Below are 17,562 nucleotides of genomic sequence, written 5' to 3'. Positions count from 1 at the left end.
ATATGGGTATCTCTCTTAGTGATTGTTTCCAAATTTGTAAATAAACATGCATCTTTATATTCCCTTCGTGATTGTTGCCAAATTTGTAAATAAACATGCATCTTTATATTCCCTTAGTGATTGTTGCTGAATTTGTAAATAAACATGCGTCTCCATATTCTCTTCGTGATTGTTGCTGAATTTGTAAATAAACATGTCTCCATATTCAGTTAGTGATTTTCGCCAAATTTGTAAATAAACATGTCTCTATTAGATTAATGAACAGGATTAAAAAAAAAAAAAAAAAAATTTGTATACAACACCGAGGCTCATGAAAGAGCTAACTTTAATCACACAAAAATTGATATATTTGGGAAAATTACACACCCAGACCAGGAATCAAATCCAGGTCCACTGGAAAACCGTACCGGTGCTCTGCCATCTGAGCTATCTGGGTGACCCTGACTGAGCATGCAATTTTTCCACACATATAATTGCCACTCTCTTTCCATCAATGCTTCCGGGGCACTCGCTCCCAACAATAGGAGCACCAATGGCCTGAACACGAGAGGGTCTTCCTCAAATAGGGGAACAAATCCATGTCCTCTATTATTAACACCACTGGGGGCGTAGTGAAGCAATTAGATTAATGAACAGGATTAAATATTTAAATTGATATATGTGGGAAAATTACATGCCCAGACCAGGAATTTAACCCAGGTCCTCTGGAAAACTGTACCAGTGCTCTGCCATCTAAGCTATCTGGGTGACCCTGACTGTGCATGCAATTTTCCTTGAGCATGCAAGACCCTCTCGCGTTCAGGCCGTTGGTGCTCCTATGGTTGGGAGCGAGTGCCCCGGAAGCATTGACGGAAAGCGAGTGGCAATCATATGTGTGGGAAAATTACATGCTCAGTCAGGGTCGCCCAGATAGCTCAGATGGCAGAGCACTGGTACGGTTTTCCAGAGGACATGGGTTCGATTCCAGGTCTGGGCGTGTAATTTTCCCACATATCTCAATTTAATGTGTCTTCATATTCTCCGATTGTCGCCAAATTTGCAAATAAACATGCATCTATATTTTCTGATTGTCGCCAAATTTATAAATAAACATGCGTCTCTATATTCTCTGATTGTCACCAAATATATAAATAAACATGCATCTCTATATTCTCTGATTGTTGCCAAATTTATAAATAAACATGCGTCTCTATATTCTCTGATTGTTGCCAAATTTATAAATAAACATGTGTCTCTATATTCTCTGATTGTCACCAAATATATAAATAAACATGCTTCTCTATATTCTCTGATTGTTGCCAAATTCCTAAATAAACATGCGTCTCCATATTCTCTGATTGTCACCAAATTGATAAATAAACATGCGTCTCTATATTCTGTGATTGTCACCAAATTTATAAATAAACATGTGTCTCTATATTCTCTGATTGTCACAAAATTTATAAATAAACATGCGTCTCTATATTCTCTGATTGTTGCAAAATTTATAAATAAACATGTGTCTCTATATTCTCTGATTGTCGCCAAATTTATAAATAAACATGCGGCTCTATATTCTCTGATTGTCGCCAAATTTATAAATAAACATGCGTCTCTATATTCTCTGATTGTTGCAAAATTTATAAATAAACATGTGTCTCTATATTCTCTGATTGTTGCCAAATTTATAAATAAACATGCGGCTCTATATTCTCTGATTGTCGCCAAATTTATAAATAAACATGCGTCCCTATATTCTCTGATTGTTGCCAAATTTATAAATAAACATGCGTCTCTATATTCTCTGATTGTCACCAAATTTATAAATAAACAGGCGTCTCTATATTCTCTGATTGCCACCAATTTTGAAAATAAATATGTGTGATATTCTCAGTGATTGTTGTCGAATGTGCAAATAAATATGCATCTTTATAATCTCCGATTGTCGATAAATTTGTAAATAAATATGCATGTCCATATTCTCTTGATGATTTTCATCGATTTTTTGAAGAAACAAGCGTCTCTATATTCTCAATGATTTTCACCAATATTTTTGAATAAATAAGCATCTCTATATTCTCCAAGTGATTTTCAACGATCTTGAATAAACAAGAGTCTATATTATCTAAGTGATTTTCACCGAATTTCTAAATAAACATGCATTTCTATATTCTTTAAGTGATTTTCACCGATTTTTGAAGAAACAAGCATCTCTATATTCTCTAAGTGATTTTCACCAATATTTTTGAATAAATAAGCATCTCTATATTCTCTAAGTGATTTTCAATGATCTTCTTGAATAAACAAGAGTCTATATTCTCTAAGTGATTTTCACCGAATTTCTAAATAAACTTGCATCTCTATATTCTCCAAGTGATTTTCACTGATTTTTTGAATAATTAAGCGTCTCTATATTCTCAGTGATTTTCAACGATCTTTTTGAATAAACAAGAGTCTCTATATTCGCTGAGTGATTTTCACCGAATTTGTAAATAAACATTCATCTCTATATTCGCTGAGTGATTTTCCCCGATTTTGTTGGACCATACGTACATCAAGCATACGTGGTCAGACGACTCCTGAAAGCTGAAATTAAACGGTGTATACTTATGTAACTCACTCAAAGGCTGTTTGGACTCTGAAACAGCACTGAAAGGTGAGAAATTCGACAGAAATAGCCAGTAGATCATCGTTTTGTGCTGATTTATTTTATTATGCCATGGTTTGATTGTCCAAGCATGGCCACTGCCTTACCACTCTTGTTAGCGACAGCGAGCCAATGAGAAAACACAGGCGGTCCGCTATCTAGAGGTAGAGTCTAGGCCTGTGGTGCACACATGCAATCTCAGCATCTGCCCCAACTCCCTTTCCCTCCAAAAAGAAGAAAAAGTTTTCCTCTTACCATTGCTGAAAATTCAATTCCATTTTCCACCAGGCTCTTGCTTATATGTGCTGATTGTTGAAAATGCACATTATCTAAAATGAGTGGAGATTAAACAAAAACAAACATCATTATACAGGAAAATAAAATGTTTCTAATTGGCCAAAAAAACCAAAATCACAAAAAACATGCATTTCTGCTTGAATGCAACACTTACCGTCTGCTGTGCCATGCACAAGGAGGTACTTCACAGTGCTGAAATTCGCTGCACGAGCCATCACGGTAGATGACTAGAAGGAAAGCAATGATATGATCAGGAGGTTTTTCAGAACATCAAGCCAAAATTACAGACAAATGGATGAATGCACTCTATTTGTGCATCTCATTCCCCCCAAATTTAAGCCAGATGATACGTACAACATCTGCATTTCAATGAACTGCAAATTCATTTGATGTTGTCTATATTTTATTGCATTAAACAACTTTCCTTATGGAAGCAAATAAACTCCAGAGTTATAGCCCTTGACCAATCTCACCTCATATGCTGCCTTGTTGTCATCAGGTGTAGGTAAGCCCATATACCTCTCTGTGTAAGCTGCATCTGCAAGGGTATGGCGGAGCTCAAAAATATTCTAAAAAGTCTATTTAACTACATTTATTTAGATTAAAAGTATTCATAATTAAGCATCAAGTACATTTGCATTAAATGTTCAGAATTCACGGTGACAGAGAGGTTTGTTTATTTATATATTAATATCACATGACATATTGTAAGCTCCAAAGCTGAAACAAGTCATTGATGGCTTTTTGCGTGCAGCATCCCACCTCCTCCGCCCCACTAACTGCAGCGGAGTAACAATGTTATAAATCAAGTAACGATGTTGAGGTTAGCAAATAGAACCTCGCAGATACAAGTAAAACTTTCCTCATTTATGGCAAATGATGCCTTCAACCGCCACCATTCCAGTTGGCTTGGAGTTTGCCATTCAACAACCATCCACAACCTTCTTGCTAATTAGCCCTTCTGTGATTCCATCACTCTGATCCAATCTGTGACCTTTCCAACCCGCATCTCCGGTAATGGTCTTCCCTTCTGGACCTGGCAATGATAAACTTTCCATCTAACCTCTGCTCTTCCTCCTCTGTCCCACTCGACTCGTATCATCACGTTCTTGTAAAAGTCAACATTTATCTTGCTGTAGTGAGAGAGCAGTCTCAGCATCCCAGAGTCTGGCAGTTCACATGCACAGGGCAACAAGCAGAGACAGTAATCTGCTCTTCCTCTCTTTCTCTAAAAGAATGGTCTTCAATTTCCTCTGCGTTTGACATTAATGCCACATGGGAATGTTTTCACAAAGGCATGTTCTCTTTCATTTGCATGTTTATCCCATCTCACCTGCGGCATCCAACCCATCCTCTCAGGTCCTGCTGCACAGTACACTGCAATCTCATCCCATGTTCCATACTCCATCACCTTCCTCAATCACGAGCCAATGTTTTCTAAAATTGTGATATTTTCTCTGCGATGACAGTTCGTTTCATGCACCATTTCCCTCTGCCCGACAGGTTCACAAAACATCAAGAACACACACAGGGTTTTCAACCTTATCCGAGATATTTCAGAAGATTCATTCATTTTTGGTACTGGCTCAGAGGACTACTGTTTACCAAAGTTAGCATGCAGTCTTTATTATCCACGGGTGAATATAGGCAGGAACCTAGCAGCCATGCAACCATGGAAGAAGAAGAAGAAGAGGAAGTAACTCTTAGATTCCACCACCAAGCAACCTAAGTGCCTATCAAGTTTTATTGAAGTAGATGAGGACTGGTTTAGATTGCACCTGGATTTAAACACTTTTGAGAAAAATTGTCTTTGTAGTTTCAGTAAGCAGCACAAATAATCATACGTCGCCTGTTTTAATGTACGTGCTGCAAATGTCGTTGATGGCAAGAGAGATACTAAGGTGGTGCAGTTAAGAATTTCTGGCGAATAATAGTATCAAGGCTCTAGAAACGTATCCACTAAATGAAAATCTTTAAAGTATGGTGGTTCATGATTGTCTGTAGACAAATCTCTAGATTGACAAATAATCAGGACCCTTGCCACTTAACCCCCTCCCCTTTGCCTCCTCATGCCATAGAGTAAAAAAATGGCCGCTTGTGTTAATATAACATCATGAAAACTAAGCTTTTCAGCTTGGCTGTTTGTTTGAGTGCTAGTAAGAGAAAACAAGACCGATAGTCTAACAACGGCGTAGCCGGGCTTGGATCTACTGAGTGGAGGATCTGCTGTCCCCCTGTCATGTGACAAGATCCTCAGCTCTGATTGGTGGAAGTTTGTGAGGGACATACATACTGTACATACACAGGATGGACAGACAAACGCTGTTCCAGACAGAATTGCTCTATGGGCTAAGCCAAAAAAATATGGCTGCGGAACTACGTGACCAATGACATCAATTTTTTGTTCTCAACCAATATATATCCCAAGATCACGATCAAGAAATTTCATACTGATCAGATCAAGCATTCTACTTGTCGATTTATGATGTCATAAAGAAGGCACCTATGGCATCATTATTAACAAACATCATTCCCCATGGGGAGTACTTTACAATGAGCAATCTTTCAATTATTTTCCATGGAGCGGTTTCGGAGATATGGAGGTACAAAGATTTTTGGTTTTTCCAAAATGGAGCCCGTACCACGTGACCTATGATTAAAAACTTCTACAGGAGGAGGCGCTCCTATGGTTAAAATTATTTTTCTCTGCAACCGTTGGTCCGATTGACACGAAATTTTCAAGGGAAGAAACCCACAAAATTCTGGTGGAAGGGACATACATACATACATACATACACACACAAGAAACCCACAAAATTCTGGTGGAAGGGACATACATACATACATACATACACACACACATACATACACACACGGACAGACAAATGCTGTTTCAGACAGCATTGCCCCACGAGCTATGCCGTACAAAAAGGTTTAATGGTTATTAGAGTAAAAATAACATTAGAAATTGTGATAATGGATAACCATGAGATACAAGTATTGTTCTCACCATAATACATCCAACTCGATACAGGAGCCACAGCTATTCCACACTTGAATACGCCTGAGCCAGCACCGAGCACCATTGAAGTCACGTAACCACCATATGACTGAGGAAATGATTACATCAGAGGGGCAGAATGTTATTTTTTTTTAAAGACAAGCACAAGAGTGCCAACCTATTACAATACTGTATCTCAAACTATTACAATTTTACAATACTTAATGCTTTGTATAAATGTGCAGATTGTAATAGCACGCTCAATTGCCGATATGTTCTCATGTCTATCCCACGCCTTTTACTGCCTTGAGCTAATTCCAGGTTCCAGAGGTACCACAAACATCTTGGTAGATGCACATTGTGAAACCTTGGTTTGTATCACACATGATCACGTTTACTATATTTTACATTTCATTCTTTTTATAGTGGACAAGATGAAGATTTAGCCCACAAGATAATTCGATCATTTTCATTTCGTCGATCATTCTGTGATAAATAAATAAATAAATAAATAAGAAGACGTCATGCAGAGCACGATGCTTGCAAAATCCACTCCCCCCCCCCCCGCCCCCTCCAAAAAAGGTTGCCATTGATCCATCAAATTGTCCATTTCAACAAGATTAAAATTGACGATCTTGATCAAAGCTCGGGTAAATAGGATGAAAAGTGACGATTCATCCGATGAAAATTGATGATTTTAAAAGTTTGACTTAGAGTTGCCCTTTGACCTCACTTCAGTGAAGCATTAAATAAATGCTGTTAAATTTTCAAGTCAATCAGATGAAAAATGGCGATTTTAGAAATTTGCCCTCCAGATGACCTTTGACCTCAAAATCAATAGGCAATAAATGGGGACATATTTATTTTTTGTCTGTTTGTCTGTTTATTTATGAACAGAATGTCTCAAAAGTTGTCGACGGATTCGGGCAAAATTTGGTGGAGAGGTTGGGTGTTTGACAAGGAAGAATCATTTCCATTTTGGTGAAGATCCGAGTCCGTATCCAGACCAGAGTCTTTTTGGAATTTACAAGCGATTCTTCACCATTGAGTGATATAGGACCAAAACGATATAGATCACAATATTTCGAAAAGTTGTGGATGAGTTGTGACAAAACTTGGTGGATGAGTTGGTTAGATGACAAGAATAAGCCGATTTGATTATGGTTCAGGTCCGGATACAGATCCGGCCTATCAGTGGGATACAAAATGTAAACTGTTCAGCCTGATGGAGATGTGCGCTCTCTACCGAGTGTCGTTCTAGTTGTGAGTACAAAAGTAGAGGATTAAATGCACAGACAATCTCTAAATTGGAATATCGGATGGAAATGTTGGTCCTTATCTGATCGATGCTCGAAATTGCAATGAAAGGAACTCATTTTGCATCGATATAAGAGATCCAGAGAGCAGAGATCCCAGCATCATGATGCTCAGATGGGAATTCATAAAGGAATGCCCTACAAAGCCATAGCCCCCAGTGACATTGTACCAAAACAAAATGGCAGATATACAATCAACCTACTTTGGGAAAAGATAAAAAGAGGGACAGATAGCTCAGAGAGAAGTACACCACTGCCTAGATATTTTCTTTCATAGTTTTTGTTCTGCATGAAATGTGTGGTCAAGTTTCATCATCAGTTGTAGAAATTGATAAACCTCTCAATAAACATCAGAAAGACAAAGTTCATGAGCACAGTGGCCTGGCTAGGAAATAATTGTAAAAACTCTCACCCAGCCCCAGATTGCAATCCGATCTTCATCAACATAGGCCCACTCTGAAAAAGCCCTGCCGAACAGAATGGAGATGTCACGTCAGCCACAAGTCATCGTGCCTCAAGCAAACTGGTGCGACTACTTATTTAGTCCGTCCGCCGCGCAGAGGGAGACAGGGTTATGCAATCACCTGTGTGTGTTGTAGGTTGATATCTCCATTTGCAGGTTTCACAAAGTGGAACGGAGCTCACACAGGTCTGGTAGTAACCACCTTTGTGTGTGTGTATGTGTGTGTGTGTGTGTGTGTGTGTTTGTGTGTGTTTTTATGTGTATGTGTGTATGTATTCTTATGTATATGTGTGCATGCAAGTTGCTGTTGTTGACTGCCATCTCAACACGTGGGTGGGTTTCAGGAGATGGAACGGAGATCTACCAGGCCTCAAAGTATCCACCTCCGTCGTGTGTGTGTGTGTGTGTGTGTGTGTGTGTGTGTGTGTGTGTGTGTGTGTGTGTGTGTGTGTGTGTGTGTGTGTGTGTGTGTGTGTGTGTCCAGGCCATAACTTTATCATTCGATCTTTTTTTAAATCAAATTTTCAACAAACTTTTATAATAAGAATATGGATAACATTATAGACTAGACGGATTTCTGAGAAATGTGAATGTTCGGTGCATTTTTGGGTAAAAGTTGGGAACCTCACTTTTTAACATAATTAGGGTATGCTGAATTCGAATAATCCGGTTCCCAAGCCGAATTTTGAGTTGTTGACCTTCTAATTAGCATAAACAAAATGGCCGCCAAATTGCCATTTTTGGACAATATCTTTGAACAAGCATTTATATATAATGTATAATGTATATACATGCAGCTCTTTTACTTTAACTTTACAACTTTCAGCCCAAAATGCACCTAGAAGCTCATACCTGGCCTTTTTTCATAAATCCGTCTAGTCTATTAGTTAATTATATTTTACAATACTTTCTTGAAGCTCTTGTTTCCATCAGGAACAAGGCGAGTACCAAGTGGACATGGACGCGCTTTGCATTGAGATGCTTTGTAGTTCTGTGGTCTGTATTGAGGTGCAACTTCGGTTTGAAAGTCTAGATTATTTCAACAGTAGTTATCAAGTTATAAAGCTGCTGTGAGGGTTAATGTGCATGGGTTGTATGGAAAGCATAAATACTGGTGGAGCCAATTCAACCAACAAACAGATATGACGAGAGTCTTCATAACATTAGTGTTTAATGATTGCATCTTTGGTGACAATTTCGTTTATGCAGAAGCAATTCCCAGTCATTCCCATGGGAGGTGGGTGGGAAAAGGAGTGGGTTGCCAAGGCCATCTCTTCCCAAGTGGCGTGGAACCTGTTACCCGACTAGGCCGCAGGCATGAAATATTTAAGCACCTGCGAGTGGTTAAATTTTACACAGGAGATTTTAAAACGTAAATGTTTAAACAGAGGCCAGATAGTACAGCAGAAGCCATACAAGTCACCGATAAGTGCTACACATCTTCCATTCTCATTTTCGGATGTGTAGCTGCAGTTTTATAGCGGAAAGCAATAACAGATAACGCAAGAATTTTCATGACAACCGAGCATCCGGCACATTTACCATGGGGGATTAAGGTGGAGGAAGGAGATGGGGTGTGGTGGAGGAGGAATAGGTAACCGAAAAAGCATCATTAAAGCCATACAAGGACTCATCTGACATTCAAAGCCATCACAATTTTCTTAGACATAACCTAGGCTTGAATCATGGCCTAGTCAAGCTATATAATTGTCCACTAAATAACTTCTATCTTACAACTCAGCCAATGGAATGTCTGCAAGGAAAACTATCCAGACATGATCCAGTGCCAGGGCAAAGCGAATAGTACACAGCTGGTACAACCTGAAAGGTTCAGTTCCAAATTCCCCAAAACTGGGCCTACAATAAACAGAGCCATACCTGGCAGCAGAAATCTGATCCTCCACCTCAAAAGTACCCAGGCGCCGGTAGATTGCATGCAACAGCTTGTTTCCACGGTAAGCGGTGCCGCGGCCATCAAACCGAGCCACAATGACTCGTTCCGTGCTCGCGAGGTAAGCAGCCCAATCCATTTTGAACTTGTATGCAACTTTCCGGCTGCCGGGACCACCGTACCTGTACACAGAAATAATGAAAGGCTGCTAGAATAGCTCAATGATTTAGGCCACACTGTCCTGGTTTTAGTCCATGTATGTATTAAAAGAGGGCTTGAGATTCAATAATTTGACACACTGTTCACAATAGTTGTTAAATACTTCAATCCAAAATGCATCGCTGTTGTAATAGCCTAGCAACATCCTATCTATCTCTCTGATGTACTCTTCGCAAAGAGTCGGTGCCACCGAAGCAGCTTCCTGAGCTTCCTGCTGGTTGGTTGGCCATTGCATTCCCAACAGTAGTTGTGGCAGGAATTTGGAGTTTGGCCATATTGTCGGCAGGACACCTTGGGGTTTTTAACGTTCACCAGCTAATGCTGGCAGGCAGGATGCCCGCCAGTTTAGCATCCATACGAGGGAATGGCACACACATTGATGAATCACCCTGGTTGTGAAACACCAGGATGACAGTTTATAGCCGGGTCGGGATGTGAACCCAGGTTAGACAGCTTAGAAGTGAGTGTGCGTACCTATAGGCCATATATTGAAACTATACTAGAGGCTATTGGCCATAGGACTATAGGTGTAACTATTGAGCGGGAGTAGAAGACAAAGTGAGAAAAAGTGTGGCGGAGAAGAAGAGAAGGATGAAACTTGTGTGGGTGCCAAAAAGTAGAGGAGAACAGTCTGTTCATGCCACATAATACTACTCAATGGAGGTCTGGGAAACACAGGGCTTGTGGTAGCTGCACACATATTAAGGAGGAGCTGCACACATATTAATGGAGGTCTGGGACTACTGAAAAGGTCTGGGACTACTGAAAAGGTCTGGGACTACTGAAAAGGTCTGGGACTACTGAAAAGGTCTGGGACTACTGAAAAGGTCTGGGACTACTGAAAAGGTCTGGGACTACTGAAAAGGTCTGGGACTACTGAAAAGGTCTGGGACTACTGAAAAGGTCTGGGACTACTGAAAAGGTCTGGGACTACTGAAAAGAGGCCATGACCTCACCAGCTGAGAATTGGGTGCAAAAGGTCTTCAGTGGCTTGTGCCCTTGTGCTTGGGCAACATAACTTGCATTTATTAGTTCCGCCACCGAAGGTGGATGGAGGTTATGTTTTCACCCCTGTCTGTTTGTCTGTGACTATAAACAGGATATCTCAAAAAGTTGTGGATGGATTTGGACGAAATTCGGCAGAAAGGTTGGGCATGCGATAAGGATGAAATGATTAGATTTTGGTGATGATCTGGATCTGTATATGAGAATTTTTAAAGTGATTCTTCACCATTGAGATATAGGGCCCAAAAGGATATACAAGGAGATATCTCAAAAAGTTGTGGTCATATTCCGACGAAACCTGGTGGGCTGTTTGGGTGTGTGACAAGGAAAAATTGATTCAATTTTGGTAAAGATCCTTATCTGGATACGGATACGAGAGGTTTTACATTTTCTATGTGATTTTTTGATATTTTTTGGTGATATTTTCACCATTGAGTGATCGGACCAAAAACAATTTTATAGAATTATATTTCAAAAAGTTGTGGACGACGTATGACAAAACATGGCGAATTGGTAGGTGACAAGAACAAGCCGATTAGCGTTTGGTTCAGGTCCGAATCCAGATCCGACCCATCAGTGGGATACAAAACGTAAACTGTTCACCTGGCGGAGGTATGCTCTCTACTGAGTGCCGTTCTAGTTCTTGATCGTCTGCCACAATTTCTGCACAAAGCTGGCATAATATTCTCCTGTGACTGTATTATTGTGAAGCATATTGTCAATTGGCAGGATTCCCTTGGCATCCCAGAAAATCGAGGCCATGACCTCACCAGCTGAGAATTGGGTGCAAAAGGTCTTCAGTGGCTTGTTCCCTTGTGCTTCCATTGCGTGGATTCCAATTTGTCGCAGGCTCCCAGTGGTGATGGCATGTTTCATCAACAGTTACACAACGAGTGATGAGGTTGGTTTGATCAGCTTTGGACATTTTGAGAAGCTAATGACATGATCGATACCAACGCCTGGTGATCCTTGGTGCCGAGGTTTTGGGGCACCCATTTTGCCGAGACCTTGTGCAAGTGTGTATTGGGAAATAAGCAAGTGTTTGTGGAATAGTGGAAATATTGCATTGAGAAATTCCAAGTGCTGCAGATGTGGACATTTGACAACTAGTGCTGGGCCGATATCGGAACAGGTAATCGGCACAAGCAGATATCGGCTATTTTTTGGTAATCAGCATCGGCTGAATAGTCAGTATGGAGTACCAATTACCGATTACAGTTGTACTGTACTCTTATTATATGAATTGGAAATTGGAAACTTACAGTTGGAAAGGGTGGAAATGCGAATGGTTCGACGGATGTGCGGAGTATCGTTGAGAGAGAGGAAGACAAATGATGAATTGCGAAAGATGATGGGAATAGAGCCTGTGATTGATGCTGTGAAGAGGAACAGGTTGAGATGGTTTGGTCATGTGTTGAGGAAGGATGAAAGTGACTGGTTGAGAAGAGTGATGGAAATGAATGTAGAAGGAAGTAGAAGACGGGGAAGACCGAGAAAGACTTGGCTAAAGATGGTGGAAGAAGAAATGCGGGCAAGGGGGTTAACAAGGGGAGATGCAGAAAATAGGGCAAAATGGAGAAGATTGTCTTGGGGACCGCAAGGCTAACCCCCGCTCTAGCAGGGAAAATGGCCTTTAAAATGCACGTTGTTGTTGTTGTTGTTGTACTCTTATACAACCCAAAAACCTTGAGTAGCTTACACCCTTGTTTAGGGCGAATTTAAAGAAACATATTTGAAAAAGAATGTTGAATTATAGATGTTTTCATGAGATGTGCATAAACATTATTCTTTATAAACAGCTCGGCATTGTCGTATGATAGGGAGAAATTAGTGGCTCGGTAATTTGGAAAATATGGTAATATGGCAAACGGCTAGGAAATAGGGTGTTTTCGAATTTATTTTGTTTTGAAACTCACAAAGAGAAACAGTACAACCTTTCTAAAGCACACACGATTGATCTGTAATAACCAATTGCTTTAGAAACAGCCGCGAGGACAAAGGAAATCGCAAGTGTACATACTGCATCTACTTCCTGCCAAGTACGTCTTGACGTCGTATGTTGCAGACGTAAGCATTATTCAAATTTATTTGTCACATTTTCAAAGCACCCACCCTTAACTAAATCAAACTAACATAATAAATACATCAAACAAGAAAACAGTGGAGGAACCCGAAAAAAGCAGGGCTTGTAACTCCAGCATTATTTGGAATTATTTTCTGATTGAACCGCTTGATCAAACTTTGGCCGATCGATTGACGTAATGTATGAATGATTGTTCGGAACGGAATCCCTTTGTAACCCGGGGACTCCCTGTGCTGTATTTTGTATAAAACTTGCTTTTCACATGACCAGACAAGTATGAAACGCTTCATTTTATATCAGGCAAATTGTCAATAGCTTATCGAATGAGTAGAAGGTAGCTCATCGTTTGTTTAAAAATGACAGGATGCTGTGCCGTTTGATGCACCAATTGATTAGAGAGGGATTTAGAATGTATCAATTCACAGCCACTCAATAACGCCAATCCGACAATTGCAGCATGGCACCAATCCGGCACTGTATCCACCTCATGTGTACACAATGCACCATGACGTCATTATTTACCACTTTATAATTGGAATCGGGACACAATTGGCCGATTTTTTTTTTTTATCGATTAATCAGTTGTAGTCAAATTTTCTAATCAGCCCAGCACGATTGGCAACTATAACATGGCACTCCTGCACACATTATTACTGCCTCTAACCGGGCCACTGTTTGTGGATCGGTCTCAACTGCCAGACATCCGGACTTGGGGAGAGACCGGGCCTGTGCTATGAGCCTCTCGGTACGTCATGACATTTTCAAAGCTCGGCTTCGCAAAGCCGAGCAACGAATACGGGTGGTTTGTCGCCTGTGGTTGGGTCCGTCCGGCATCCGATTCAGGGGAGGAGGTTTCGTCGGGCCAAGGCTCCAAGCCCCATCCCGGCGCAAGGCCTTGCGCTCCCAAGCGCAATGGCCCATCCTTGCCCGGGTGGAGCGCCGCCACCACAAGGGGGTGCCGTTCCGACCCCTCCTCCTCTTTCTCGGTCTTCCCCTCTCGAACCGGGCCGCCCGCTTTGCCTGGCAAAGTGCGGACTCGACCGTGCAGGGCGGGGCCCGGCCCGAATCGTGCACAACGCTCCGAACAGGAGCGATGTGACACCGATCCCCGCCGGCTCCCGCAGCACACACCGCCCGGCACGGACCGGGAGCTCGCGTCGGCTAAACGTCGGCCTGAACGCTGTCCCGGTTGTTACGGATCTCGCTGTCAATGGATTTGCGTCCATGATTAAAATCAGTCACATATTTGGCTACTGTATAACATGAGGGTGCACCTATAAGCTTTAATATAGCACCCCCATATGGCTGTACACAGCTACCATGTGTTTATGGATTCATTTGGAGCTGGTAAAAAAAAACATCACTATGATCAATTTTAGTATGTGGGGTGTTAAAAATGTTCTTGGAATGAGTTACTCAGAATAATTCAAGAAAAGCCAACATTAAAAAAATTTCAATAGGGAAGTATAGTTGTTAAGTAAAAATATTTCGTTGTTAATTATAAATTAAAAATCATAAAACGTTCTTGGATTACTGTATCTAATTGTGAGAACATTTAGAATGCTCTTCATAATAATTCCATGATGTACCAAACTTCTGGATTATATACACTGAAACAACAATATCAGATGAATAAAACAAGTGGCATATGACGAGCACATGTGCAAGTTTAAAAAGAGCAAAATTAAGTTTCAAAATTTCTTCTTTGTGGTGGTGAAGAATAAACCATCACTAGAACATTTTGAATGCTCATATCAATAAATGAACAAAGTACGAAACCCACCGCCCCCTTCCCCCCGCTACTCCCAAAATGAAAAAAACCCTACACATCAATGAGGAGTGGATGTTTGTGATTCTTGTTTAGGTTTGGTGGAAGAATGAGCTGATACCACAAATCTGCAAGAAAGAAAAACGCATTAGGATGGCAAATTCGGAATTTTCAAAAATCAAAAACACATCTGCAAAACAAAAAGGAAAAGCACAGAGAAAACAAGAGGAAAAATGCATGCAGAAAATGAATCCAGAATATGAATTGTAAAAACGGAATCCTTTCATCTCCACTCTCTGTCAAGGATGGAGTGCACCAAGGCAGTGTTCTGGGCCCAGTCCTATTCCGGATCTTTATCAATAATCTCTCTGACTCTCTGGAAAATCCTCTTTATCTATTTGCTGAGGACTCCACCCTCTGCCATGACATCCCTCATCCTTCAGACAGGCAAGCTGCAGCCTCTTCCCTCTCTTCAGACCTTGAAAAAAATTACAAGCTGGTAAAACCCTCCAATCTACCTTCTCAATAATCCTCTTGAGGAAGTTCAGTCATTCAAACTCCGAGGTCTCACTTTCAGCTGTGATCTTTGTTGGGCAAATCACAATTCAACATTGGCCAACAAAACCAGCCGCTGACTGGGCATCCTCCGTTGTATGAAGTCCTTCCTTGGTAAACCTAAACTCCTATCCACCTACAAGGCCTCATCCACAGCTTGATGAAGTGTGCCTTGCAGAAACCTCTCCCCTCGAGGCTGGCTCCCCCGCCTCACACCTTGCTCAGCTTGATGCCGTGGAAACCAAGGCCTTTAATATTATTGGAATCTTCCGCAATGAAGCTGAGTCTATGGGTCTGTCACTTTGCCATCACAGATAAGTCGGTGGTCTCTGTCTTCTACCACTTCCTTTCTGGTCTTGCACCCTCTGCTCTTTCCGTGCAACCCCCTGACTTGAAAATCCTTTCTATCTCTTTGCTGATGACTCTACTCTCTGTCGCTCCATTCCTAATCCCTCAGATCGGCAGTCTGCAGCCTCCTCACTCTCTGCAGACCTGGACAAAATCACAGACTGGGCAAACAAGTGGAACATGTCTTTCAATCCTGACAAATCTCACACTCTTACGATGTCTCTCCGAAAAGACCGACTGGACAACCCTCCCATCCAATTTCTGAATAATCCTCTCCAAGAAGTTCTGTCACTCAAGCTTTTGGGTCTCACTATCTGCCATGATCTTTCCTGGGCAAACCACATTTCCAAGCTGGCCTCCAAAGCCAGTCGCCGACTGGGCATCCTCCGTCGTGCGAAGTCCTTCCTTGGCACACCTGAGCTCCTCACCACATACAAGGCTTTCATCCGCAGCTCAATGGAATACTGCTCTCCCCTCTGGGCTGGTGCTCCTGCCTCACACCTAGCTCGTCTTCACGCTGTTGAAACCAAAGCGTTCAGAATCATTGGAATCTCCCGTGATGAAGCTAACTCCAAGGGCCTTTCACTCACTCACCGCAGGCAGGTGGGTGGTCTTTCCGTCTTCTACCGACTCCTCTCTGGCCTTGCCCCCCAGCTCTCTCTGGGCTCTGTCCCCCAAATATTCCTGCAGGTCGCACAAGATCTGCCTGCAACCCTCTTATGGTTAAACTGCCAAAATCAAGACTCTCTGCTCACCTTCACTCCTTCATTCCTCTTTTCTCCCGCCTCTGGAACAAACTCCCTCACTCTCTTCAATCCCACTCCACCCTCCAGGTCTGATAAACAGCTATTCACCACCATCTCTCATCTTCCCCCATCCAAAACCTTGATCTTTTCTACCCCCGCTAATTTCACCCCAAATCCACTTTTTTGAAATACCAACTTCTGTCCTGGAAGTCCTTGGTGTCCTTGTGTTTTATACTTCTCCCACCCCCCCCCCCCCTTTCCACGCCTCCTCCCCCCAAGCCCTGTCCCTCCCACACATCTCCCTGCTCTCAAATGTTATGTTTGTGTGCTTCCCCTTCTCTCCCCATCTTGTCTTCCGCTCCCTCTTTTTATATATTTTGTTTGTCTGGTTGATTTGTTTGTGAAATAAATGTTACTCTTTCACAAGCCTCGATTCAGTATACAAAAAACCCCCAAAAAACAAAAAAAAAAACCCTAGGTTTCTGCAGGGCACACACCGTCCACCATGAACCCACTTTTAGTGAAACTACCGAAATACAGGATTACTGCTCTCCTCCACTCATTTGTTCCTCTTTTTTCCCCACTTGTGGAACCAACTTCCACATCCTTTTCAATCTCATTCTTCCCTCCACGTCTTCAAGACAGCTGTTCACCACTATCTCAGATCATTCCCAATCCTAAACCATGATATGTTATACCCTCAGGCATCCCCCACCATCTACACCACCCCAATCCCTAATCCTTCCAAATTTCCAGTTTTCCCTCCTGATAGTTTCTTTCTATAACCATCTTGTCCACCACTTGCATCCTCTCCTGCCTTCATTCCTCCCCACACTCATTGTTTGTCCATGTCTGTCTCTCTAGCTTGGCCTTCAACTCTGCTGTTTGCGTTTTCCCCTCTCTCTCTTGTTCATTTTGTCTGTTATGTCCTGATCCATTCAATGTACTCTTCCACGAGCCTCCACTATGTATACAAATAAGAAAATAAATAAAAAATGAAAAATTGAGCATCTGGAATCCAAAGAGGAAAAAGTGCATCCAGAAAGGAAAATAAGCATCTGGAAAATAGAAGCCAAAATCATATCCAGAAAGCTAAATGAAAAATAACATTCAGAAAACAAAAGGGAAAAGCACATCATCCAAACAAAAGTGGGGGGGATGAACCCAAAACGAAAGGAAAAACTATATCCAGAAACATCTCTCAAGCATTTAATACAGTCTGTGTCACAGCAACATTCAGATCC

The 17,562-nt window shown here is 41.5% G+C and overlaps 1 protein-coding gene across 7 annotated transcripts in view; it reads right to left on the bottom strand.

The window, feature by feature from the left end:
- LOC137410997 (dipeptidyl peptidase 4) overlaps positions 1-17,562 on the bottom strand; it is a 216,354-nt gene that overhangs the window by 2,496 nt on the left and 196,296 nt on the right. For all 7 annotated transcript variants that reach the window (XM_078769355.1, XM_078769379.1, XM_068096452.2 and 4 more), the window contains 7 exons: positions 14,728-14,797; positions 9,582-9,776; positions 7,653-7,707; positions 5,934-6,033; positions 3,397-3,461; positions 3,078-3,150; positions 2,882-2,955 (listed from right to left, as the gene is read on the bottom strand). In XM_078769355.1, coding sequence (XP_078625481.1) covers positions 2,882-2,955; positions 3,078-3,150; positions 3,397-3,461; positions 5,934-6,033; positions 7,653-7,707; positions 9,582-9,776; positions 14,728-14,797 — 632 coding nt within the window. The remainder of the gene's footprint in view (positions 1-2,881; positions 2,956-3,077; positions 3,151-3,396; positions 3,462-5,933; positions 6,034-7,652; positions 7,708-9,581; positions 9,777-14,727; positions 14,798-17,562) is intronic.

The sequence above is a fragment of the Myxine glutinosa genome, chromosome 1 (assembly GCF_964187855.1).
Source record: "Myxine glutinosa chromosome 1, kmMyxGlut1.1, whole genome shotgun sequence".
Classification (NCBI taxonomy): Eukaryota; Metazoa; Chordata; class Myxini; order Myxiniformes; family Myxinidae; genus Myxine; species Myxine glutinosa.
Note: the sequence above shows the minus strand (reverse complement) of the source record. Positions and strands in the feature narration are given on the sequence as shown.